This window comes from Vipera ursinii (assembly GCF_947247035.1).
Source record: "Vipera ursinii genome assembly, chromosome: 2".
Taxonomy (NCBI): Eukaryota; Metazoa; Chordata; class Lepidosauria; order Squamata; family Viperidae; genus Vipera; species Vipera ursinii.
Window position 1 is genome coordinate 260481106 of NC_139513.1, and position 26937 is coordinate 260508042.

Sequence of the window (26937 nt, forward strand, 5' to 3'; positions counted from 1 at the left end):
TATACAAAAGTTTTGGTAATTTGAGTCTAATATTTTCTTATATAGTTCAAGATAAAATTGTTCTTGTTTGTCATTAGGTGCATATATTCCAATCATTAATATCTGCTTTTGGTCTATCATAATTTCAACCATAAAAATTCTCCCCTCATCATCTGCATAAATTTGTTTAGGCATCATCTTTTCTTTGATATAAAAAGGTACTCCTCTTTTCTTTTGGGATTACGTTGTAAAGTAAAGTTTGCCAATTTTTGGTTGTTCTAAAATTTTGATATGTTGCCTCTTAATATGGGTTTCTTGAAGACAAATTATATCCATTTTTAATTTTTGTAAACATGTAAACAGTTTCCTCCTTTTGGAGGGGGAGTTTAAGCCATTGATATTTATTGATAAAATCCCAATTTCCTCCATCTTTTTCAATTATATCTGGGTCTTAATCTTCTAGTCGATCTTATCTGTCTCTGATCTCTTGGTCTTGTGCCCTCTTCTGGATAAGAGTATGTAGTTTTAGTTTCTTTGGTTTCTTCTCTTACTCTTTGATCGGTCTCACTTTCCACTTGTGTTTCGTCTTGTTTCTTGGGTTCTGAGTCATCTCTCTCCAGAAAGGGTCTGTGGCTATCAAAGAACTCCAATGCTTTAAGTGGTGTGTCCAGTCTGTATCTTTTCGTATCCCAGCAGATTAAAATCCCTTCTGGAATCAACCATCTGAAGTTCACTCCTTTTTCAACAAGTTTCTTAGTTAAAAAGTGGTAGTCTCTTCGAGCCTCTCTTATCCTTCTAGGGATTTGCTTGAGAACCACAATTTCTTTTTCTTTATATTTCAGCGGTTCATTTCTTACTTTTCTCAGGATCTCATCTCTTGTAGCTCTTTTTAAAAATCTGACATGCACTTCTTTGGGCACCTTATTTCTTCTAGCATAGTTGGAGTTAACACGATATACCTGGTCCATTTCCCCTGCCATTTCTGACTTCCCAAATCCAAGTACGTCTGCCAGCAACTCTGTCATCAGTTCTAAAGGATCCTCTTCCTTATCTTCCTGTATATTTTGAAATCTTAAAAAGTATGATGCTCGCTCCATTTCTATAACAACCAAAGAGTCTTCCAGTTCTCCATTAATTTGCATCAGTTTTTGGTTTTCATCTTTCAGGTCTTCCAGTTTCTGGTCCACCTCCATTGACGTGTGTTCCATTTTTTGGATTCTTTGTTGATTTTCTGCAATTGTCTTTTTAAATTCTTTCATTTGGGAGTCTATATTAATAATTCTTTGGTTCATTTTGTCTAAATCACTTTTCAACTCTTCATGATTTTTAGATGCTGTAGCAGAGTGGGCAGCGTTAGCATCCTGGATTGATTATAGAATTGCTCAAGTGTCCTTCTGTTGGGTATTGGTCTTCTCCTGTTGTAACATTGTAGTAATTGGTTTGTGGTAGACTGGGCTTGCAGAAGTTGAAGCCGGGGCAGAAGAGCCTTTTTCCCAAGTTTGGATGTTAGAAGTACTCATCTTTGTCTTCAGGTTGTACTGTATGGTGTCTCTGCCCAATAGACAGATTTTCTAATCCAATAGTCTCCTAATGGTTAAAAGATAAAGGTAAAGGTTCCCCCACACATGCGTGCTAGTCGTTTCCAACTCTAGGAGCCGGTGCTCATCTCTGTTTCAAAGCCGAAGAGCCAGCGCTCGTCCGAGGACGTCTCCATGGTCATGTGGCCGACATGACTAGACACCAAAGGCGCATGGAACGCTGTTACCTTCCCACCGTAGTGCTCCCTATTTTTCTACTTGCATTTTTACGTGCTTTTGAACTGCTAGGTTGGCAGAAGCTGGGACGAGTAACAGGCGCTCACTCTGTTATGCAGCACTCAGGATTTGACCCGCCAAACTGCCGATCTTCTGATCGACAAGCTCAGCATCCTAACCCACTGAGCCACCGCGTCTCTAATGGTTAGGAGAGAGTAATCCAGAAAATTATATTCAAAAACCAATGATAAGGATTCCAGGCTTCTCTATATTTATAATCCAAGGGAGTCCAAAATTTTCAACTTGTTTAGGCAATAGTCTATCTTGAGAACAGTAGAAACACAACAGAGAGGCCAAAAAGAAAGAAAAAAAGAGCAGGGAGTTTATTTTTCTGCAATAAAGTCTCCAACTCCCTTCAAAGAAATATCTGGGCAAACAGCCAAGTTTCAGGCAAAGATAACTCTGTTGAGGAAAGATGGATGTAGCTTTCAAGCTTTGCCAGTAGATGGCACTTACTGTCCATTCTCACTCTTTCTGCCAAGAGAGACGAAAAGAATTTATATATAACTTTCAATTTAAAAAGGTTTAAAAAAATAAAAATATAAAGAGAGGGAAGAAAAGGGAAAAATAGAAGTTGTGCTGTCTTTCAACAAAAAACGCCCAGTTCTATCAAAACAAAATCTTCCCAAACTTTTACGCCACAGATAGCCTTGTAACAAAGTAAAGTTTTCACTTAGCCAAAAGCTTAAACCACCACTTCTAATTCTGGAGGGGGTGATGAAAGTAAAAAATTCCACCCTCCTCCCTAATAGTAAGGGCTTCGCTTCCAAGGGCTGGGAAGGTGCTTTTTCACTAAAGATCTTGGCTTGTAGGGAGAGTGAAAGGAAAATCCTCACCCAGAACAGCTGATTGCTCTTTCAATTGCTGTTCTCCTGCCTCCACCAAACAGCTGCTAATGGCGGAATGCAAAGTGCAGTTTGCCTTTCTTCCTGCCGGTTCCAGGGGCTCTGTTGGGACCAGCAGTTTGGCTACCGCCTAGCCACAGTCCTCACACATTTACCTGTTGGGGCCACCCCTACAGGGCAGCATTCAGTCCATTTGGACCCACCAGCTCAGGGGTGTCAAACTGCCGGCCCGTGGGCCGGATGCATCGCAACGAAACCGCACCCATCCCATTGCCAGCAATGGGGAAAAACCCCGATACATCGCATGACGTCGCAAGTTTGACATGTCTGCACCAGCTAGTAGAATTCGGACCCGGAAGAAGAGAGAAACAATTCCCCGAGTCTGTCCTAGCTGACGTCAGCGGAAGCTCTCTCAAGTTTTTGACACCTTGTGAGGCGACTGGTGGTACTCGGATGTTGCCATATCCTAAAAGTGGTACAATGGGTGAAAAGTTTGAAAAGCCCTGATCTATACAGTTGCTAATAGTTAAAAAATGTCCTGATTAATCAATCTGGCTGTGCAGTAAAATGTAATAAAAAGTAATAATTCAGTAATGCTCTAAAAAAATAGTAAAATGTAGTACTTGTGATAGCAAAGCCATACTACTTTCTGTTGACTACAGGCCATTTTAGTCCTTGGGAAAAAATAAACACCATAATTATTACTACTCTTTGCAATAAAGAATGTAATTTCAGAACCGAGGTCATTTATGATGTATTGACTTATAAATTTTGTTTGGTTTTTAATAGAATGGCTGCCCAACAGAGTTCTGCAGATATCAGTAACATTTCAGAGCTGGATTCCTCTTCTTTGGAGGCTTATTACACTGGGCTCAATCTTAATTTTAGCAAATTTATGGAAGAAATGGAGCTAGATCACCAGCAAGTCCGGAATCAACTGCAAAGAGGGTTTAATCCTACAATGAGAAGTGAAGCCAAAAGGTTAAAAACTTTCCCCTCCACAAGTAATTCATTTTGGATGGCCACAGAAATGGCTGCAGCTGGCTTCTATTACAACAATGTGAAGTCTGCAATACAATGTTTTTGCTGTGGATTAGTTTTGCTTAAAAGAAGTTCTCAAAGGTCACCTTTTGAGTGTCATAAAAATCTATGGTCCAGTTGTGAATTTATTTTAGGCAAAGAAGTTGGTAACATCTCTAAATATGACATTCGAGTTCGGAATCCAGAGAACAATTCTCTAGAAGTGAAAAATAAGTACAAAGAAATGGAGTCAAGACTTGAATCCTTCACCAACTGGCCATTTTATTGTAAAGAGATACAGCCTGCTTTACTAAGTAATGCTGGATTTTATTTTACAGGTAATCTCAAAACATTTATTTTCTAATTTCTAAAATATTGCTTCTGTTAGATTTCCATGCTCTAAAGACCATGGAAAGCAATGCACGTTTTTTGTTGAGATGCAAAATTTTGCTAACAGGCTATTAAACAATACTGCTACAATTTGCTATCCTTTAATTATACCACATTTCAAACACTCTTTGCTGTTGAGAAATATTGCCATTTTTATGTTGATCAGTAGCATTATTCCCACTATACACCAAGCCGCAAATCCAAACAAGCCTTCTTACTGATGTTTCTGGATGCTCATTCATATTAACTGGGCTTTTTGGCAATGCAGAGTCCTTATTTATTTTCTCCAGGAAGTGTCAGGTATCTCATAACCCCACGGACCAGAAGAGTCATTACAAGTATTCTTAGAACTGGTGGGTGATCCAGTTACTTTCTGGGTGCAATGCACAGGTTTAAAGCCGTACATGATACACTGCCAGGTTATTTGTGAGACCGCCTATCTGCCTCTCATACCATATTGGTTAGAAGACGCTCCAGGACCCTTTTTGAAATGTTGTTATCTGATAGAAAGAGTATCCCTCATCCTATGGAACACCCTCTTCCATAAGATGCCAGGCCCCCATTCTCCTAGTCTTTTGGAAGACCAGGCTGTTCTCCCAAGCACTGAGGTAAGTGGCAACTGTAAATGTGAATGTCTGAAGAATTGTCTGGGGCAGCAAGAGGATTGTTGCTGCTGTTTATTAAATGGTGGTATTATCTTTTTTATGTTTTTGACTGCTGCTTTTAAGCCACCCAGGTTATTGTATGTAAAGTAGGCAGCAGTGCAAGTCTAATAAGCCAACCATCCTGGTGTTTGAGCCCTGGTGGAGCAGTGGTTAGAATGCAGAATTGCAGGCTAACTCTGCCCATAGCCTGGAGTTCAAGATTGACTCAGCCTTTCATCCTTCTGAGGTCAATAAAATGAGGACCCAGATTGTTGAGGGTAATATGCTAACATTATAAACTGCCCAGAGACTGTTGTAAAGCACTATAGGGTAGTGTATAAGTCTATTGCTATTGCTATGAATTGAAGGTGTAGGAGCAATGTTTCGACGGAATCCCATCTGTCATCCTCAGGCTGGTGGCTTCAGCTTCCTTCTTCTGGGAGAAGCATGTGGTAGTGGCCGTTTGTTCCTCTTTTATATATATATATATATATATATATATATATATGTGTGTAAATTACTAACAAAGAATTAAAGGGAAACTGGGATGCATTTCTGACTCTTTAGTCGTCCTCAGCCAGCCATACGGACGACTAAAGAGTCAGAAATGCATCCCAGTTTCCCTTTAATTCTTTGTTAGTAATTTACACAAATATATGAATTGTCCGGTGTGACTACTGCCTGTTCGATAGCCTTCAAGATAGGCTGAAAACAGGAAATAAAGATTTGCCCCATGTTTGGGGCCTAGCAAGGTAATCTAAATAGTTAACATTTGAAACATATATATATATATATATACATACACATACATATATATCTTAATAATTTTAAAAATACGAATCCAAGGCCAATTTACATAAAGTATAAAATCTTTGAACACTGAGATGGATAAAAAACAGTCGTTTATTGCTAAAAGATCATATAAAAGGTAAAGGTAAAGGTTCCCCCGCACATGTGTGCTAGTCGTTTCCGACTCTAGGGGCCGGTGCTCATCTCCGTTTCAAAGCCGAAGAGCCAGCGCTTGCCCGAGGACGTCTCTGTGGTCATGTGGCTGGCATGACTAGATGCCAAAGGCGCACGGAATGCTGTTACCTTCCCACCGTAGTGGTCCCTATTTTTCTACTTGCATTTTTACATGCATTCAAACTGCTAGGTTGGCAGAAGCTGGGACGAGTAACACGCGCTCACTCTGTTTGCACCCCACCCAAGATGGCGGACGTGCTCGGCTGAGCTCCGCGAGCACCAGCTGTTAGGCGTCTCTTGGGGGTCCCTCATGAGCCTTTGGGCTTTTTGAGAATGGGGATTGGGGGATTGGGGGATCAGGCAGCGAGACAATTAGGAGGTCGACGAAGCTGGCAGTGACCTACTTCATCTGCCGAGCTGTCCGTCTGCTGGCCCTGCTGTTTTCCGGCTGCTTTCAGCTGTCCTCCGGCTGTTTTCTTTGCTGCCGCCTTCCCAGACCGTTTGCGGCTGCTTGGGGCCGACGCCGGCTGTTTTCTTTCTTGCCGAGCTGTTCCTTCCCGATCTGTCTGCGGCTGCTCGTGGCCGACGCCGGCGTTTTTCCTGCACTTCGGGCCGTTTTGGGCCGCCTAGGCGCTCCCGGACTGGCCCCGGTTGTTGGGGTGGACGCCGGTGAATCCGCTCGGGCGGCGGCGATTTCGGACGACGACGATGGCGGTGATGGCGGCAATGGCGGTGATGGCGGCAATGACGGCGACGGCGTGGGCGGTGTCTCCGGCGCTGGCTGCGGTGGTCTTTGGGCCGTGCCTGGCGCCGACGGCGGCCCACGCTCGGCGGCAGCGGCGGCAATACGTGTTCGGCGGCGACGGCGAAGATGGTGTGTTCTGGCCGTCTTCGGCGGCCAACAGCTGGTGAGACGTTTCGGGGGCCAGCTTTCGGACTGCTTTCGGCGGCACCGGCGTTTCTGGGACTGTGTGCCCGTTTGCCGATGGCTGGCTTTGCGCTTTTTCGGCTTTTGGCCCTCTCGCCGGCGGTGGGGTCCCCACGTTGCCCTAGCTTGCCTTGGGCCGCTTTTTAGCGGCAATGTCGCCCTCGGGCCGTTTCGACGGTGGAGAGGGCGATTGTTAGTCATCTTGGCGGCGACGGCGTCTTCAGTCCATTTAGTGGCGGAGAAGACGACCGCGGATCATCATAAAGGTGCAAAGATGACGTGGTTCCCGCACCGCTTTTGGACTGCTTTTGCAGCGACGACGGCGATTTTGGACCATCTTTACTATCCTGGCCTGCCTACCCTTTTTGCCTCGGACATATGGACATACATATTTATCATCTTCCTGCCTACCCTCCCCCCTCTCCCCTTGGATTTTGGACACACCTGGGTATCGGCCACGGTGGGAGAGTGGCTTGACTTTTTCCATCTGCGGCCCCATGGAGGTGGGAGCTCTATGGGGTTGCCTACCCAGAGGATATCTGGTCCACCTCCAGGAACAGAGTTGCAACCCGTCGTGAGAGGGCGGGGGGTGGCCTGTCTCTGGGGGCACCCAACTGAGTGGCAGTGAAGTTGGGTGGGGACCTAGATATCTGTCTTTATGCTTCGATCCTCCCATGGACACAACTAATGGGACGCCTATCCTGGACTTGCTAGAATCATGCGAAAATATACTAGCACGGACTTGTATGCCCTCAGGGGAGCCCCCCTCTCCTGGGTGCGACCCGCCTCCTTAAACACTTTCAACCTCGATGACGGGCCCGAGTTTTGGGACCCTGAGAGATGGCTGGGCAGGGGCAGGGGCCGTCAACATAAAGTTAATAGAAGGCCTCTGATCATTTTTTTATCTAATTTTTTTATAGGGTTAGGGAGAGGGGTGGGTGATAAGGGTTGTCTGGCTTTGGGGGGTGGCCAATCAACCATGGCTCAGGCCAGACTTGGGTCCGACCGCGCGGCGGGAGAACAGGGTGTCGTTGTCTCCGGAGCTCACGAGCGGGTCGTGGGATTACCAATTCCCACGACGGGGAATGGCAGCAGGAGGATAGACAGGGGGGCGTATCGCTACCGGGAGGGCCATCTCAGCTACTTGCAAGCGGTGAGGCGCTCCGACCCTCTGCTTCTTCCCCGAGGTCCCGGGAGCGAGGATGTGCAGCCTCCTGAGCTCCGGCTGGTGTATCTGAATGCCAGGTCCGTGGTCAACAAAGCTCCCCTCGTTAGGGATTTAGTTGAGGGTGAGCATGCGGACCTGGCCTGCATCACGGAGACTTGGTTGGGCCCAGAGGGTGGGGTCCCTTTGGTTGACCTCTGCCCACCAGGTTTCCGGGTGCTACACCGGCCGCGAGCTCATGGTAGGGGTGGGGGAGTGGCGGTTACTATTAGGGAGACCTTATGTCCGCGGGAGAACACTGTTTCTCAGATAGTCGGGTGTGAGTCTCTCTTTGTGAGATTTGGTTCTGGGGCGCAGTTGGGCTTGCTGCTGGTGTACATTTCGCCTAGTCACACAGCGGTAGCCCTGCCCGAGCTGCTCAATATCCTCTCGGGGTTGGTGGTTGAGTTTCCCAAACTTATAGTTTTGGGAGACTTCAATCTACCATCCCTGGGAGGTTCATCTGATCTAGCTCGGGAGTTCATGGCTTCCATGACGGCCATGGACCTGACGCAAGTAATTTCTGAACCAACTCATGAGGGAGGTCACACCCTTGACCTGATTTTTTTATCTAGCCGGTGGTTGGATGATCTTGGTGGGGGCTCTCCATTCATTATGCCCCTGTCATGGACCGATCATCATCTCCTGCGGATGGTCTTCCGTTTTGCCACCCCCCGCCGTGGGGGTACGGAGCCAATTAGATGGTACCGCCCCAGACGCTTAATGGATCCTGATAGATTCCAAGCGGCGCTGGGGTCCCCACCTGCCTCCATTGCTCACAGCTCGGCGGATGCCTTAGTGGAAGCCTGGGAAAGGGCAGCCACTGAGGCACTTGACCGGGTTGTACCCTTGCGGCCCCTGACCCGGCGCAGATCCCAGCGAGCTCCATGGTTTTCCGTGGAGCTCCGGGAGATAAAGCGTCGGAAACGGGGCCTAGAGAGCTGTTGGAGGTCTAGCCGATCCGAACCCGACCGGTTGCGGTTAATAACCTATATTAGGTCTTATCTCGCAGCGATGAGGGTGGCGAGGTGTAACTACTTCTCTACCCTCATCGCGTCCGCAGATAATCGCCCGGCCGCCCTGTTTAGGGTGACTCGCTCACTTCTTAATCAGGAGGTGAGGGAGGATCCCTTGCAGGGTCGTGCCGAGGAATTTAGTCAACATCTGTCGGATAAAATCGCTCGGATTCGGACCGGTTTGGACTCCAACTGGGCAGAGTCTGGCGATCAGGACACGAGCGGTCTTGTCAATGTTACCTGGGAAGAGTTTGATTCTGTGACCCCTGATGAAGTGGACAGGATTATGGGGAGGCTGAGCTCCTCCACATGTTTGTTGGACCCGTGCCCTTCCTGGCTGGTTTATGCAGCCAGGGAGAGGACACGAGGCTGGCTCCAGGCGGTTATATCTGCTTCTTTGAGTGAGGGTTATTTCCCCACCGTCTTGAAGGAGGCGGTGGTGAGACCTCTCCTCAAGAAGCCTGCCTTGGACCCAGCTGTATTGAACAACTTTCATCCAGTCTCCAACCTTCGCTTTCTTGCGAAGGTTGTTGAGAGTGTGGTGGCGCATCAGCTCCCTCTGGTCCTGGATGAAGCGGATTATCTGGAACCCTACCAATCGGGTTTCAGGCCCGGGTACAGCACGGAGACGGCATTGGTCGCATTGGTGAATGATCTCTGGAGGGCTCGGGATAGGGGATATTCCTCTGTCCTAGTCCTATTAGACCTCTCGGCGGCTTTCGATACCATCGACCATGGTATCCTGCTGCAGCGTCTCAGGGGATTGGGAGTGGGAGGCACAGTTTTTCGGTGGTTCTCCTCCTATCTCCTGGGACGCTCGCAGTCGGTGTTGGCAGGGGGGCAGAGATCGACCCCTAGGTCTCTCGTTTGTGGAGTTCCTCAGGGGTCGGTTCTCTTGCCTCTCCTGTTCAACATCTACATGAAACCGCTGGGTGAGATCATTCGTGGTTTTGGAGTTGGGTATCATCAATATGCTGATGATACCCAACTTTTCTTTTCGACCCCAAACCACCCCAATGATGCCCTCGCTGTGATGTCCCGTTGCCTGGAGGCGGTTCGGGTCTGGATGGGGAGGAACAGACTTCAACTCAACCCTGACAAGACTGAGTGGCTGTACATTTCGGCATCCCGGGACATTCAAAATGTTCCATCTCTTTCTGTGGGGGGTGAGCTTTTACCCCCCGTGGATAGGGCTCGCAACTTGGGAGTCCTCCTAGATTCACGGCTTACCCTGGAAGATCATATAGTGGCCGTGACTAGGGGGTCTTTCGCCCAGGTTCGCCTGGTGCGCCAGTTGCGGCCCTATCTGGACCGGGATGCCCTGTGTACGGTCACTCATGCGCTCGTGACCTCTCGCCTTGACTACTGTAATGCTCTCTACATGGGGCTTCCCTTGAAGACCACTCGGAGGCTCCAACTGGTACAGAATGCGGCCGCGAGAGTTGTCTTGGGAGTTTCCCGGTACTCCCATGTTACACCTTTGCTCCGCGAGCTGCATTGGCTACCAGTTGTCTTCCGGGTGAGGTTCAAGGTCTTGGTTATGATCTTCAAGTCCTTACATGGCATGGGTCTGGGTTACCTCAGGGACCACCTGCTGCCGGCGTCAACTCCCCTCCGCCCTGTGCGTTCCCACAGAGAGGGCCTCCTCAGGGTGCCTCCGGTCAGGGAATGCCGACTGGTGGCCCCCAGGGGGAGGGCCTTCTCTGTGGGCGCTCCGGCATTATGGAACAAACTGCCGGTGGAGCTCCGGACGACATCAGACCTCCGAACCTTCCGTCGCGGGTTGAAGACTCACTTATTTGAATTAGCTGGTCTGGCCTGATGGGGGATTATGGGTTTCAAATTTGGTGTTTTTTGTATTGTATTATTGTTTTTAATTGGGCATTGATTTAATTTCCTTTTAACTTTTGTACCGTTATTTATATATGCCCTGTGAACCGCCCTGAGTCCCTAGGGAGAAGGGCGGTATAGAAATCAAATAAACGTAAACGTAAACGTTATGCGGCACTCGGGATTTGACCCGCCAGACCGCCGACCTTCTGATCGACAAGCTCAGCGTCCTAACCCACTGAGCCACCGCGTCATAATAATATAAAATAATAATAATAATATATAATAATATAAAATAATAATTAATAATAATATAAAATAATCATAATATAAAATAATCATAATAAGCAATAAAAAGTAATTGCTTAAACTGTTTAAAGCATATCTGCCTAATCTAAGCTTTCACTGGTCCTCTGCCAGTGTCATCAGAGAAAGCACTGAAGGTTTGAAAAACCGTTGGTAAGCCTGTTTGGTTCCATGCTCTGCTCATTGGCTGTGTGATGGACCTTGCTCTAGCCAATCATGATTGTCTCGCATCACTTCCCTTACAATCTGGTCTTACTGTTGTCTGGGTAACATTTGTAAAATGATCTTTAACAATTAATTTCTATAATCTATATTCCATATGTTAATTTTAGTTGATGTCCCCTTTCCCCAAAGTATCCTTCTTTGCAAACATTAGATTAATACAATTCTCATTATTTTGATAAGTAACAGTTAGGTATATAGTTTTCCCTATATTCCTAAAAACAATAATCATATTAATATAATATTTCTTTTCTTATTAGTCATTTTGGTTGCCTTGTCATAAATCCTGTTACAGTACTTATTTCAGTTTATTTCTATCCCCAAGTTCTAAATATTCTTACTGGTGACAATTTTCTCAACAATAAATTACATTTACATTGGTAGATTTAATTCTATTTTTTCCATATAATCCCTCTCACACTTTTATATTTCTTAAGAAATAGATAAAATAATAGAAAGAGAAAAGAAAAGAAGAGAGAAACAAAAAAGAGGAGGAAAAGAAGAAGAAGAAGAAGAAAGCAAAAGCAATGAGATACAAGAAATAACATACTACTTAAAATATATATCCCTCCTAACTTAATATATATTTATTTCCTCAATTTCTTATTCTTTTTAACCATAGCTAAGAATATATTAATCTATTTAATCTTTAAGCATTCCATTCAATAGATCCCCCTCCTTCTTCTTTCGGAGGTCTTTTATTTTTGGGACTTCTGTTCTTCAGGAAAATAGATAGGATAGAGAAAATCAATATTCTTACCCAATTCAAACATACTGTTTACAATCAGTTTAAATTAGAGCTTGTGACTTCTGTTGTTTGCAGCTTGGGCTAGACCAGGGGTCGGCAACCTCGGCTCTTTTATGACTCGTGGACTTCAACTCCCAGAATTCCTGAGCCAGCATGGCTCAGCTTGGAAACTTTTCCCTTTTCCCTCAGTGTGGCCGGCTCAGGAATTCTGGGAGTTGAAGTCCATGAGTCATAAAAGAGCCGAAGTTGCCTACCCCTTGTACTAAGCCAGGGGTCGGCAACCTCGGCTCTTTTATGACTCGTGGACTTCAACTCCCAGAATTCCTGAGCCAGCATAGCTGGCTCAGGAATTCTGGGAGTTGAAGTCCACGAGTCATAAAAGAGCCGAGGTTGCCGACCCCTGGGCTAGACTCTGACGATTAGGCTAGCCTTTCTTCTGTTGGTTTCTGGAAGGTTTCTCTTGGACCATTCGGGGAGATCGCCATCTCTCCTAGGTCCCTGGGATTTTCTTCCTTCATGCCATCTCTCTGGGGTGGCTTCTGCCCATTTAGGGTCCCCAACCAGAAAGAAATTCAGCTGAAGGGCTCGGTATTCTGAATCCCTCAAACTGCTTTGCTGCGCACAGGACCGGAAGCCTTGTTTGGCATTCTTATTATACTGCTTTGTTTTCCAGAAGGATAGCTTCAAAGTACCAGAAGTCAGATGAATAGTTCAGCTCTGTGTAATTGTCATTCATGCAGGCATAAAGGACACAGTTCAGTGTTTTTCCTGCTCTGGGTGCCTGGGAAATTGGGAAGAAGGTGATGATCCATGGAAAGAGCATGCAAAATGGTTTCCTGAGTGAGTAATGCACAAGACAAGTTCACAATCTCTTTTTATGCCTGGTTCTGATATTGAAGAAAGCAGTACTGTAGCTATATTCCCAGCAGCTGAGACCCCATTACCAGATCCCTTGAAGCAAATTCAAGATAGCCAAAGAACAGAGGGACCAATAGTATCTTTGATCTGTGACCACCAACAGCAAGCTTGTTTACTTACCATGTCTCCAGATTATCTTCCAAGGAAAGCACCAATCATTGTAGAGTGATAGTAATTTAGCCCCAAGACAACATAATTCAATAGTCATTCACTACAAGACCATTGCAGCATTCTTTTTTTTGGTTATTTTTATAGAGACGCCTTCCATATGCATTCTCAGTTGCAAAAATGTTGTCGTTGTTGCTCTGTGTCTGTGAAACACTCTCCTTTTGGAAATGAAATTGAATTTTACCTCTCTGCATCCTGGAAGAATATCTTTTAAATTTAACATTTCAAACAGTTTTAATAGGTTTAAAATGTTTACTTATATTAATATAAACTGGCATGATTTTTTTTATTTGAACAATGTTGTCTATTGCTTTAGCAATATTCAAAACAGCAGGAAGTCTTAGGCTAGGGGTAGGCAACCTCGGCTCTTTTATGACTCATGGACTTCAACTCCCAGAATTCCTGAGCCAGCCAAGGTTGCCTACCCCTGCCTTAGGCTCTTCTGATGCAGTCCTGCCCTTCCAGGGTGCTGATTGGCTTCTTAGTCCCATGCAACAAATGAGTCACTCTGGATTGCTTAGGATGAACAAGTAGAAGAAACAATCCTTTTCACTATCAACAAGCTATCACTGTTCCATCTTCAAGCACCACCATTCTGAAAATTGGAATGGTAATCAGATTTCAATATAATAGTTTTGTTAACTAGAAAGACTGTGTAAATACAATGAATAAATACATTTATTTCTAGTGGACAAAATTCCAACCTGATACCCTTAAAACATCTTGGACTATAATAATCATTGCCAGCTCCATAGTCAATAACCTGCCACCAGCTGATGGTAGAATTTGTAATCCAACATTTTTGGCAGGCAGCAGCTAGAAAAACATTGCTCTTGGATATTTGTATGCTAGGTTTCAAGACACAAAAGTATAAGAATCCTGAGAATAAAAACTAGAACATGTCCTTATTTCATAATATGAAACTCAATTTGCTCATTGTACAAAATGTCCATAGTACAGTGTACCCATTACAATATGTTTACATTTGTGCTTTACGTTCTTGGTAAAATGTCAGGATAGACTGAAATTCCATTAATTGTTCATATCTGTTGTGATCATTTAAAATATTTAAATTACCATTATTTTATTTTATAGATGTGAATTTCTTCAAAAGGAGAAGTCCGAACATGAAATTAAACAGTATATTCAAAGTTATTGTGGATTTTTAGGCATTACGGTATTCTTTTTTCATTTTTATTTTATTGAAACATTAGACTATGATTGTTTAAGGAGTTACTCTTAATGGGGTAATCCTCAAGATCTTAATTTTTCTATTGGAAAGTCTAACTAAACCTCCTAAAAAGTATTTCTCTAGTTTCTCTTTCTTCACAAAATTAAAAGGTAGAATGTTTGAGTATTGTGGGAAATTAAAGCAGCAGTTAGCTGATGCTGAGATCTGGAAAATAAAAAGAATCCAGAACAACCCTGCAGCTGTTCTAGACATAATTATTTGTCAAAGTATAAACTCACGGCAGATGAAAGAAAGGTTGTTTGAACAAAACTGTTCAGTGGAGTCCTTATAACAACATATGTACAGTATTTATAAATTGAATTCAAAATCAATGGAACTGCATATTAGCTTATTATCAAAATCATAGAAGAAACATGACTAGAACTTATAAAACTAATTCTAATATTTTGTTTTGTTTAGGGAAAGCATTTTACAGCATCTGCGAGGAAATGTTTACCTTCTGACCCAGGTAAGTAATGGAAATAGAATTCTAGACCAGTGATTTAAATCATAAGAAAGCAGTGTAGACATTTTGGATGTTCAGACTTGACCATTGGCTTCATTCACTGGCTCTTATGGATCTTGTTATCAAAAATTCTCTGAAGAATATGAGACTGCAAGATCATGCTAATGGTCATGAGGTCCAAAATGCCATATGAACTTCATTATATGAGTTCCCCTTTCCTATTGTTAAAACGCTATTTTTTAGTGTTCGTGGACCTTCTCCATGATGCAAACTGCTGTCACTGCAATTAAAAACTCAACTATCCGCTTGTGAACACGGTACATGTTTCCACAGAATCACATGCTTCTTTGGCTTTTTATGTTTGTACTGGTTGAATTGCTACTGTATCAGTGGTTGTGATTATGTAGACGTCTATACAAAGTAAATACAACAGTTCAGTGGAGACAGGGCAGGAACTGATTGCAACAGATAACATTGTCCAGTTAATTTTTTTGTCAAAGCTTTGAAACATTTCAAAATCTGCTGAGTTTTAATTATTTACTTAACACTGTGTTTAAGAACACCTTTCATTAAGAACTCAAGATGGAGTACAACTTAACTCAAAAGAATTTTCTTGTCTAATCCCATCCTATACATAAATAGTGAAAACTGTACAAATGTCTCTGTACATGTGAGAAAAAGACATACAGGGAAATGATGATTGTATATCATCATTTCCTTTATTTACAGTTTTCTGGGTCTTTTAAAAACAACATACATTTTCTTCTCTACTGTAAATCATGAAAATATGTCTATTTGACAATATCTCAGGCATTTCTTCATAAACTCTGTCATATTTTTTTGTTGCAAAAGATGACCCAGAACCCTTTTTGAACATCTATAAGGATGAAGAGATTCGGCTGGAATCCTTCAAAACGTGGCCACAAGATGCACATGCTGATCCAGCAATTCTGGCTAAAGCAGGTTTCTTCTATACAGGTAAGTCTCTTATTGCTCCCCTCCCAATAATCTTACTCTTATTTACCAAGGTCTGCAAAGTAATTACTGAAATGTACGGTAATTAAAATTGTCTTACTTGCACTCAGTTCTAATTAATAATCACCTTCTCTTTCTAATTGTATATCCTTGTATTCTTTTACTTTTTTAAATAATATTTTGAAAACATCTGTACATTGTTTTAAGTCAAAAGTCAGGTTTTGGAAATGATGGCTATATTGAAGAATTTTGATTCAGTCACCTCCTAGGAAAATTGTTTTTATTTTTTAAAATTCCTTATATATAAAGAGAAGTGTTTCTCAAGTTTGGTGGCTTTAAGATCGGAAATCTTCAGTGCCCAGAATTCTGAAAGTTTAGGTTCACATATCTTAAAGTTGTCAAGATTGAGAAGCACTGATGGACATTAACCACACTATTTTGAATATTTAACCTTAATACTGTTTTATGAGGTTCTGCATGCTTGGAAAATGACTCAGAGTAAAATAACTTCAGCTTTGAGTAATTGTGGTACCCATTAAAACAGTTCAAGATTTTTCAGGTTGTATGAAAGCCTCAACAAAGGAGCAGCTACTTGAAGAGACACTTCAACTTTAAATAATGTATTCCTTAAAGTGCCAGCATGTTTTTTCAGGCTTTCATAGGCTACTCATTAAAATCAAGCAACTATGCTTGGTTGAGGGCTTAGCTCTATGTATGTTGTATTTATGTTTTTAAGGAAGCATATATAAATGTCTCAAAAAGAGGAGATGGAAGTTTAATAATAATAACAATAACATAATTGGAAGGGACCTTAGAGGTTTTCTAGTCCAACTCCCTGCTACAACTTGATATATATTTCTTTTCTTCAATTGTGCTTGGCCTTCTGAAAGGTTATGAAAACCTAGCTCTTCACCCAGTCGCTGGGGTAAAAATAATATACCGTAAACCTTGGATTGTTGTCAAGGCATGCTAGGATGATTAAGGAGCCTGGTTTTTAGCTTTTAGCTTTATGTTTTTCATGTTTTTATATTTTTATTGTTATGAGCTGCCCAGATTTGTGCTCTAAAATGGGTGGCTGTACAAATCTTTTAAATAATTGTATAAATAAATTCATAGAATGGAATCATAGAATGGAAGGGCTGCCCAGTGTAGAAATCCAATATTATAGCATCCCTGCTAGATGGCCACGCATCTTCTGTTTAAATACTGTATCAAAGGTGCTTCTTCAAAAGGCATCTGGACTATTTTTTTTCTCTTGAGGAAGAAGAATAAAATGTTTTGCTTCTCATCCACGTTGTGATGGTGTGTGTGTGTGTGTGTGGAAGGAGAGGTACTGACAGTACTGACATTTGAGACTGGATAGTCAGAGAATGGAAGGATAGGTTCGGACTGGATGGTGCGGCAGGGGAATGGTGGGATTCAAATATGTGAACAGCCGGTTCTCTGTGTGGATGGCGCTTCTGGAAGTCCATTCTGGGCCTGGGCAACAAAAAATTACCTACCAGTTCTGCCGAAAAGGTGTGAACTGGCTGAATCCCACCACTGGAAGAATTGTATTTCTTTGCAGACATCTGGTTGTTAGCATTATATCTATTACTTTAATGATCTTGATCTATTGTTAACAAGTCAACTGAAACAAAAGGGAGTATTACAGATTTCTGATAAAAATTAAAGATCAAACATTGATGACAACATTCTTCTCTCTCTCTCTCTCTCTCTCTCTCCCCCACCCTCTCCAATGTGTGTTTGTGCATATACTGTCTGTATACACATACACGCACACATATCCCACAATATTGAGCTGCTATTGCCTTTTTTGCAGGGAGAAACGATACTGTACAGTGTTTTTGCTGTAGTGGATATGTATACAACTGGGAAGAAACTGATGATCCTTGGGAAGAACATGTGAAATATTTCCCTCAGTAAGTGAAGATTGTGCTGAATTATCTCAGTATAATATAATTTATTAAAATGGTATAACTGCTTGTTTATTTCTAAGTTGCAAATATGACCCACTCTTGTAGAAACAAATAAAATAATAAATAATAAAAATAAATATTTGGATAAATATGCATGTTCTAATTGGTTGACTTAATTACTCCCTAAATTGTACTAAGGGAGTCCTCTTAGGGAGTTTGTTCCAACTCCAGTGAATTCTTTTCCACACTGTGGGTCCATCGTGTTAAAAAAATGAATTCAATACAGAAGTCAAACAAACATGGCAAGATAAGCAGAATGTTTTCCACTAATGACCTGAAAATGTTAGAAGGACTATACATGAATAAGTTATTCTATGGATAGCTTTAAGTACCATTGTGAATTCCTTAACTTAAATGCTAAGAACTAGTGAATCTGTCTCAGCAGGAGAATAGTAGAGGACTTTATATATTCCAACCATCTAGAATATGGCAATTTAATGGCGAGAAACACCACCCATATTGCCACATTTGGGCCAACTTTAATTTTCTAATTGTATTCAAGAATTGCTTCATGAATAGATAACCCTGTCTTTAAATTTTGGTGCATTGATCACTCTTTCCTCCAAATAGTAGGGATGCCTCTCTTTTATCAAACAACCAGCCATCAAATGTGGTTATCTGGCTGGATTAAGCAGGACTTTCTATCAACATGCAGATAGCTAGGAATGGTGACAGTTATATTCAACCATCACAAATAGTTCTAGATTGGAGCAGACCACATAGTCTACTATGGATCCTAGGCTGTGGACAAGAGATATAGTTTTAGTCTGTTTGGAAAAAAAGAAAGCAATTTAAGGCAAGCAGATTGGTTGGTGCTAGCCAGAACATCCAGATAAAGTAGCAAGATTCAACCATTCAATGGGGCACCATCAAAAGGAATACAAATATTAGTGGTATCTGATATGGTTCATTTTGTTGATCTCATTTAACACAGCTATTCTTTAAATGCATTGCAGTTGTAAACTATCAGATCCAGAAAGATGGATATCGTCAGAAAATACCAAAATGCAACCAGAGGCTGAATCACAGAATGAAAAGGTAAAACAGAGGGTAGCTAGGATTTGATAAATTAACTTTTTCATAATAGAAAGTATTTTCCATCTGTACAAGTAGAAGTATCAGGGGAAAAGACAAGAACTGTTATTGTTTTTTTGTAATATACTAAGACATTGTCCCTGGTGTGCACAAATTTTAGATTTTGGTTACAAATTCAGTTTGCCAGTATAGACCCAGACAAGAACGAGTTTCATTGAAGAGGGGGTGATTGCTTTTAAAAAGGATAATAGAGCTTAGAGCAAAAGAAGGATACTACATTTCTTATTTAACTAATAAATTAGCTTACATCTTATATAGTGTAATACCTCCCTAATATATCACACAACATCTATTGGTTGTGCTGGATCTTTATTTAATTTTTAGTACCATTAATTGTAAATGGGTGAAACAGAAGAAGGTTCAATAACACAATGGCCATGTTGATGCTGAGGTAGTGGTGGTGGCTCTAGATTTGTTGTCAGCAACTGTGCCTCAAGTGAATCATGAAATCAGTGTGCAATCCCTATGAGCAACTGCTTAGTCTGCATATATGGAAGAGCCATATGTTCCACAAGATTCTGTCTGTCATCCATGAAATAATAGTTTACATGAAATTAATGGAATAGATTGTAGTTGATGCCACCAACTATTACTGTAATCCTTTGGAATGCCAAGGCGTCTCTTTAAATTCTACACTAGTATCTAAAGAGAGTGAACAAACAGAAATGTAATAAAGTAAAACAAAGTGTCCTTCTCAGTGCTATGGCTGATCAATGAATAGTGATTCAAGTCCATATAATCCCCTTGTACTCTACTTGAATGCTCAGAATAGCCGTACACCACTATCGTTTTTACTCTCCAATCCATCCATACTTCCAACTCTTATTTTTCAATGGCCTCATGCAGTGTTTCTTAAATCTTTTGCTCTCAGGACCTTTTTCACTTATAAAAATTTTGGACAACTAAAAGAGTTTTTGTTTATATGGAGTATATTTGTCAATATTTACCATTTTAAAATTTAAAATTAATGCATTCATAGAATATTTATTGAATCATGTAAAATAACAATATTAAACTCATTAGCTATTAAAATAAATATAATATTTTCCATAAAAACCCTATATTGTAAGAAAAAAATGAAAATGATACAGTTTTAAATTTTTATAAATAATTTCAATATCTAGTAAATAATTTTGATTTTGTGGACCCTCTGGAGTCCCTGGTCTACATTTTAAGAAATGCTAGCCTTTAGTATGTAGTATAATATTGTAGCTATAAAAGCACCATTGAAAACAAAGCAGCTCTCTGTCCCGTTGGTCAATACGTACATGGCAAAATCAGTATTCTGCTACTGCTCCTTCAAATCTGTATTCATACTGAGGCAATAAACAAGCAAATAACAAACTGATACTGGCGAATTAATGCCCATGGGAATGCATAGGAGAAATGGTGGGCAAATTACAAAATGACCACTGTGACTTTGCAGTGCAAGCTCTTCCTCTTTTTTACATGCATTGTGACATCACATGCACAGAAGAGTCAAAGCTTGTGTTGCAACTCTTGTTTTCTTATTCTGATGAAATTGTTGGGATTCTATGGATAACTCTGTTATTGGGTCCAATTCAAGATGTTGGTTATTCCATATAACATCATATACAATACCATATGGACAACAATCTTTATAAGAGTCTTCTCCAGATAACACCTGCCACCTGTCCATAATATGGTTGGGAGTGGATTAGCAGTGGGCTAATGCCTCCTTAAGTAACACCAGCTGCCTGCAATTAGTGCAGGTTCACATCCCACCAGGCTCAAGGTTGACTCAGCCTTCCATCCTTCCGAGGTAGGTAAAATGAGGACCCAGATTGTTGGGGGCAATAAGCTGACTTTGTAATAATGCCGCTTAGGGGGTGTGTGAAAGCTCTAATAAGCAGGCATATACATCGAATGAAGGCTACTGCTAAGCTTGTAAGTCGCCCTGAGTCTTCGGAGAAGGGCAGGATATAAATGGAATTAAAATAAAATAAAAATAAAAAATACCCGTCCTTAGAATGACTCAGCTTGGAATAGCTGTCTTCCTAAGGTCAGCCTAGCTTCCACCTTTTGAGTTTTTTCAGAACAATCAGATTAAAAACAATTCTCTTCCAGGGAGCTTTGGTAGCATTTGTGTATGACACATTTAATTATTTGAATATTTATGGATATTATGAATGCCTTAGATGTATGCAACTGTGGCAAACTTCCCAGGGTTATTTGATTAAGTGGCACACAGGTAATTGTAATAAAGAAAATAATAAATTACAAAAAAAATTGAACTTTAAATCAGCCAGAAAAAATATCAGTATAGCTACTCTATGGAGACACTAGAAGAGAAATCAAGGATAATGGCTCTTGTGGTTAAGGAATCAAAGCCCCAGAACCAAGATGTAGAGATCATTCTGAATTTTGGTTTAAGTATGTCCAGGTATCCATTTGCATAGCTAAAACTGGTGTGCTATTGTGTTTTCTTTTTCTGGAATGTCAGCTACAACCCTAGCAATACCAACATTTGTTACATCCTGTTTTTCAATGTAATAGAAATAGAGATTTCTCTTTCACCTTCAGCAGTATTTATAATGGATGTGCAAGACAGAACTTTAATATAACATGCTTTTTTTTGTTAGCAAACCTATTACAATGAGAATTTCAATGAAATAGAAGCTGTCTGCTCAACCATGACCAGTAAGTATTTTACCACATGCCATGACATGGATCTCTGAGATTTTGCCTTAAATTTTAAGATAAGGATGTGAAGTGTTCACTTTGTGCAGCATCTAATAACCCTGCACTAAAAACACCTGTGCAGCCTTTGTATGCAGTTCACTGATTCAACAGGTTTCTTAAAGTTTATATTTAAATGCCTAAGGTTTCAGAGCAAATGAGGGGCATACAGTCAACTGTATTACCCAGCTGGATATCAAAAGAGATGCTTTATGTAGACATTAATTTACAGTATACTGTAAACCAAGCCTGATATGTGTAAAGTCACTGATCTAAAGTAAAATGTGAATTTATTCTAATCATAATATAATTTGGTGCCTTTGACCTAGTTTTGACTCCTGCTAATAGTAACTATGTAGGTAAAAAGTGAGGAGACCAAATTTTATCCACCATAAAAGTTATCAAAATAATTTGCTTACACAGTCTGCAAAATATATAAGGCAGATTAATTTTTAAAATTACTATTTATATATTGAAAACTTTAGCATGGCAAATTCTCAAATTTCATCCAGCATTTTACCATTCACTTATATAGATGTATATTTATATGTGCAATATTATGTCCTTGATTGGGTCTCTTTGCAACATTGTAATTAAGAGCAGATATAGTAGAGAAGTAAATCCACTCCATATTAACATTTTATTTATTTATATATACTGTATAGCAACACTAGGAAGTGTGCAAATAGGACACTTCTTTGCTGTAGGTATAGGATGTCCAACAGAAGAACAGACAACTACATGGAAATGTACAATTGCAAATAACAGTTATAGTTAAAGCATGTCAAATCAACTTTATCAAGGTAAATGTGTCATTTCTGCTTTTACAGACATTGCTCTCGATAAAGACGAATGGCTGCAAAGAAAGCTCTCAGAGGCTTATAATGATTTCAGTTTCAGGAAAATGATTTCTTTTGGGGATCACACTCATTTTGCTGTTGACTTGAAATTGCTTTACGGGGATCTGGCCATTGTCTCCAAGGACATCAATAACCAACCACAGCAGCAGCTGACATTGCCTGAGGTCCTGGAGAGCTTTTATTCCATTACAGTAATAGAAGGAGAGGCAGGTAGTGGGAAGACTGCATTGCTTCGGAAAATAGCAATTCTTTGGGCCTCTGGATGTTGTCCCATACTCAATAGATTCAAGTTAGTTTTTTATTTGTCCCTGAAATCTGGAGAACGCGACCAAAGTTTGGCCGACCTTATTTGTAGCCAGGTAGTAGGTCTTAGAGGGTCCTTGACTGAAGATTGCCTGAAGAATGTATGTCAAAGATTAACTAACGAGATCCTGTTCCTTTTGGATGAGTTTGACAAAATGAATGGGCTTCCCCAAGCAATTGAAGATTTGATTCAAAAGAACTATTTGAACAAACACTGCTTGGTTGTTGCAGTTCGTCCTCACCAAGTTAGAGGAATTCGCCAACATGCAAACACTCTTCTCAGTATTTTGGAATTTCCATTAAGTAGCACCCTCTATCTGTTAAGAAAACTATTTTCCCACAACATTCAGCTTTTAAATAACTTTTTTACTGAATTGTCATTTGAGGAGACCATTTGTTCCATACTGAAGACTCCCCTTTTCTTTGCAGCCCTTGCCTCATACTGGGCTCAGTATCCAAATGGCGAACAAAACACTGGTGCTGTCATTTTAAAAGCCTACATGCTGTACAGCTTGTTGAAATATCCTCAAGAAGTGGATCACATGAAAGCTGTGATATCTGCTTGTGGTGAATTAGCTTTACAAGGTCTCTTCAAATCCCTCTTTAACTTCAGTGAGAAAGACCTGTCTGAAGTTGGGGTTAATGAGGAGGAAGTTCTCTACTTTGGATTGCTGACCAAGTTTACTGCCCAAAGGCTCCACCCACTCTATAAATTCTTCCACCTTTCCTTCCAAGAATTTCTCGCAGGACAAAGAATGAGTGAGCTCCTGGCTTCAGATGTTCAAGAAGATGTAAAGAAAGGCCTGGAATACTTGCAGCAAATCAACACATTTGTGAAAATTAGTGGGCGCTACCAATATATTTTGAGATATGCTTGTAGCAAACCATCCAAAGCAGTACCCATAATAATATCCCATCTACTGAATTTACTCAGTTGCAAGAAGTCATGTGAAAGCCACTCAGATAATACTATTTATCTGCAGCAAACTCCAGAACTTAATTTAAAGCAATATGAGCTTATCAGCACTGCCTCTACTTTGGTTCCAGAATGTTATCACTCAGAATTCACCAGAACGGTACTAAAATTTGCTACTGAGTTAGCTTATCAAAGCAATATGGTTTCCAGTTGTGCACCTATGATTTTAGAGTTTCTGACTGGGAAAGAGATTTCTTTAGATTTGTTGACAAGTGGATCTATTCGTAAATTATGTCTGGATTATCCAGAAAGTTTGTTCTTACCAAGTAGATTTAATAAAACGCTTTCAGGCAGGGTGAACTGTGTTTCTATGGATTCAATGGAAAGTGTTTTTTTCAACTGTAAGGCTCCATTGGTCGAACCAATATACAATCATGCTTTTGAACTCTTCAGTAATGTTAACCAGAAAATTAAAGAAAACATAGCAGTTATTAATAGTTTCCAAAAGCGTATACTCAGAGAGATACCGGATTGTATAATAACTCCATTTCTCTGTGTGAAAAGCCGTGAGAAGATTCCATATCTGAAATTTGTTGTCAGTGGTATGACTTCCCTTGAAGCTCCTGATATTCAGAACTTAAAATTGCTCTTCTCATTTTTTGATAATATTGAGCTCAATTTGTACAATTGCAATGGCCTCCTTGAGAGTATCAAGCCGGTTATCGAAGAGAACTTGAAGTCTTTTAAAATCTGCAGCTTATGTAATAATGAACTGAATGAGCTGGAAGAAAACCTGCTTCTTTCAATGTCTTCACTGGAATGCCTTGTCATTACGGGGAACACTTCATTACCAGGTACTTCTATCCACTTTGCTTTTTTATTTTCTTCCAAAAATATTTTTTCATAAATAAATCAGGAAATACTGGGGGATTAGGAGCAACATAAGTGGTTACCAAGTTCCTAAGGAAGGGTAGTGGTGGTGGTGCTGGGGGAGGACTGCTTTCAATTTTGCTTAATTTATTTGAGGCCTTCCTGAAGAGTAGGTAGCATTAAGCCTGGCAAGCATGTCAAATCAATTTGCCCTAAAACACATTCACAGTGAGCAATGTGCTGGATTTTATGATAAATCTGAGTCATGTAATTTACATGTTAATTAATGTATAAGTAAATGCTTTGATTATCTGTTTGATTACAACTTTCAGAAACTCTCTTTGCAAATTTGGACAAATACACATTTTTGAAGGAACTCTCGTTGGATCTACCTAACTGCCACAATATATTTGATACAATCCCAGAGGGGTTCAAAAATCTTCATAACCTTGAGAAATTGATCCTCTGCAATATTAAGTTTAAAACAAGTTCTGCCCGGCTAGGTAAGTGTTATGCGTATAAAAGTCAAGAGTACTTCCAATGGACAACTGGTTGAATATGGATGAAAAACTGGGGGGTTTAATGCTTTTATCTTTTTTCTCTAAGATAACACCATTCTTTTAAAATGTGTATCTTTTAAATTATATTAGAACTGAGAATTCTTGTTCCTATTTCAGAATGTAGTAAGTCCAGCTCAGAGGACTCTTACAGAGAACCTTTTGAGAAGGAGTCACTGAGGCTTCAGGCTGTCACAACCATGTGATAGTAATCCAAGTGTGTAACTAAGGGCAGGAGCATCCAGTTGTATATTGTATTGTTCCAAATTGTCTAACACGGTACATCATTCAGAGCTGTGATTGTGTTAGGCAGACTACACGTTTAATAAATAAACAAATAAATAGAGCCACCAACCAATCTAGGCAAAATGCTGACTGCAGCATTGTCATCCATCCCCAATTACTTTTGTGCATGCATTGGTGGGGCATAGACATACAAATGGGGAGGGGGAACTCAAGCGTGATTCAGCAATTGCCTTTTTTCTCTATTTTGTCCCCCCCCTCTAATGGGAAGCACTAATTAGAGAAAATGGTTAAAAGGAATTTGAGGATTTTAATAAATCACTGTGTTTCATTCGTATATTTTATTTTTAAATGCAATACTCATATCATTAATGGTATAATCATTAGGTGATCGTATGGCCTCAAAATCACTGGGGTGCCAACTAAGAAAAAATATGTATAGAAAAAGTACATACAGTATACTACAATGCACATAAAATAGATACAAATGTGAAATTCATATCATGAAGAAGTAGCTGAAAATGAAACTGGCAGATTTGTTTATGCCTAAGGCAAAAAGGACTAGAAGTGAAATATATGCTTATGTAAAATAGATTCTTAACTAACGTGAAGTAAATCTACTGTATATCTGACACTAATACAGTCAAATGTAGCTTAACATCTTTCACATCACAATTTGTTTTTTCTTTTCCTTTTTGTTTTCCAGTTGAGTTCATACGGAACTTTCCAAATCTCTCTGTCTTCCATTTGAAAAACTCAACTTTTTTGGATATGGGGGCTCTTATGGGCGCAATGTCTTCCTGCAAGAAGCTCACTGAAATTCTGCTCAATGACTTGAATGTTGGAGATAAAGGACTGTGTGCCCTTAGTAAGAAAAATTTAATGGAGAACTTTTGCAATGTTAATACCAAATTACACTTTTGCTTAGTAACAAAGAAGCAATAATTCAAATGTCATAAAGTTCTTAATTTAAAATATATCTCAGAGATTAGACCTTCTGAATATACTTGGGAAATGATGCATCTAGTTTGCTTTTCTTTCCATTCTTATACACACGTTGCTATGAAATAAGAATGCTGGGTGTGCTGAGTTGTATTTTTAATCAGAAAAAAACATAGAAGGTGCCTGCAGTGGACAGGAGGAATGACCTTGAGGAAAAGGAGGAAGAAATGATAACCAAGACAATGGTCCGATAAAAGAAACTTGAGTCAGGGCAGGTACTATAACCTAAGAAAACAAGAGATACTCTTCCTCCTGTTACTCAAGGTCATCCCTTCTTTCCACTACATTCCTACAAACAATCCAGTTTCCTATTTACATATCAAGAGGTCCTATGAACTGGAAGATTCAGACGTGTCCGTGTCAAAATCTGCAAGTTGCTGACTGTGGTATTGTGATCAAAGCCATATTCTTTTGTAAATAGGTTGATATTACATTTATATGACAAAAGGGTAGAGCTTAGATTGCAGTGCCACACCCATCACCTTGCAGATTTTGACCATAAAAAACTCAGATAAATGAATTACAAGATTAGAGAGTGATAAAAAGCATTTTTTTAATTGTAAAAGTTATATAATCTGTTGATTTGAATTGAAGGCAGCTCTTTGTACTTCAATTATACTTATATTTATTTTTATATATTGCAGCTGCTGTTTTGCCAAATTTTATAGCATTAAAGATGCTGGATCTCTCAGCATTATATTTGGAAAACAAGGAAGCAAGTACACCACTGGGTATGGTTTAACTT

At 40.5% G+C, this 26937-nt stretch overlaps 1 protein-coding gene across 2 annotated transcripts in view; it reads left to right on the forward strand.

Annotated features, from left to right (window-relative positions):
- NAIP (NLR family apoptosis inhibitory protein) overlaps positions 1-26937 on the forward strand; it is a 34613-nt gene that overhangs the window by 5444 nt on the left and 2232 nt on the right. Inside the window, exons 2-13 of one of the 2 annotated variants that reach the window (XM_083352597.1) lie at positions 3428-3996; positions 12650-12749; positions 14091-14172; positions 14647-14695; positions 15545-15670; positions 17490-17589; positions 18603-18684; positions 21345-21402; positions 22272-24374; positions 24723-24893; positions 25897-26058; positions 26837-26923. In XM_083352597.1, coding sequence (XP_083208723.1) covers positions 3429-3996; positions 12650-12749; positions 14091-14172; positions 14647-14695; positions 15545-15670; positions 17490-17589; positions 18603-18684; positions 21345-21402; positions 22272-24374; positions 24723-24893; positions 25897-26058; positions 26837-26923 — 3688 coding nt within the window. In that variant the 5' untranslated portion in view covers position 3428. Of the gene's footprint in view, positions 1-3416; positions 3997-12649; positions 12750-14090; positions 14173-14646; positions 14696-15544; positions 15671-17489; positions 17590-18602; positions 18685-21344; positions 21403-22271; positions 24375-24722; positions 24894-25896; positions 26059-26836; positions 26924-26937 lie in introns of those variants that run through there. The other variant, XM_083352598.1, reaches the window with a different exon arrangement.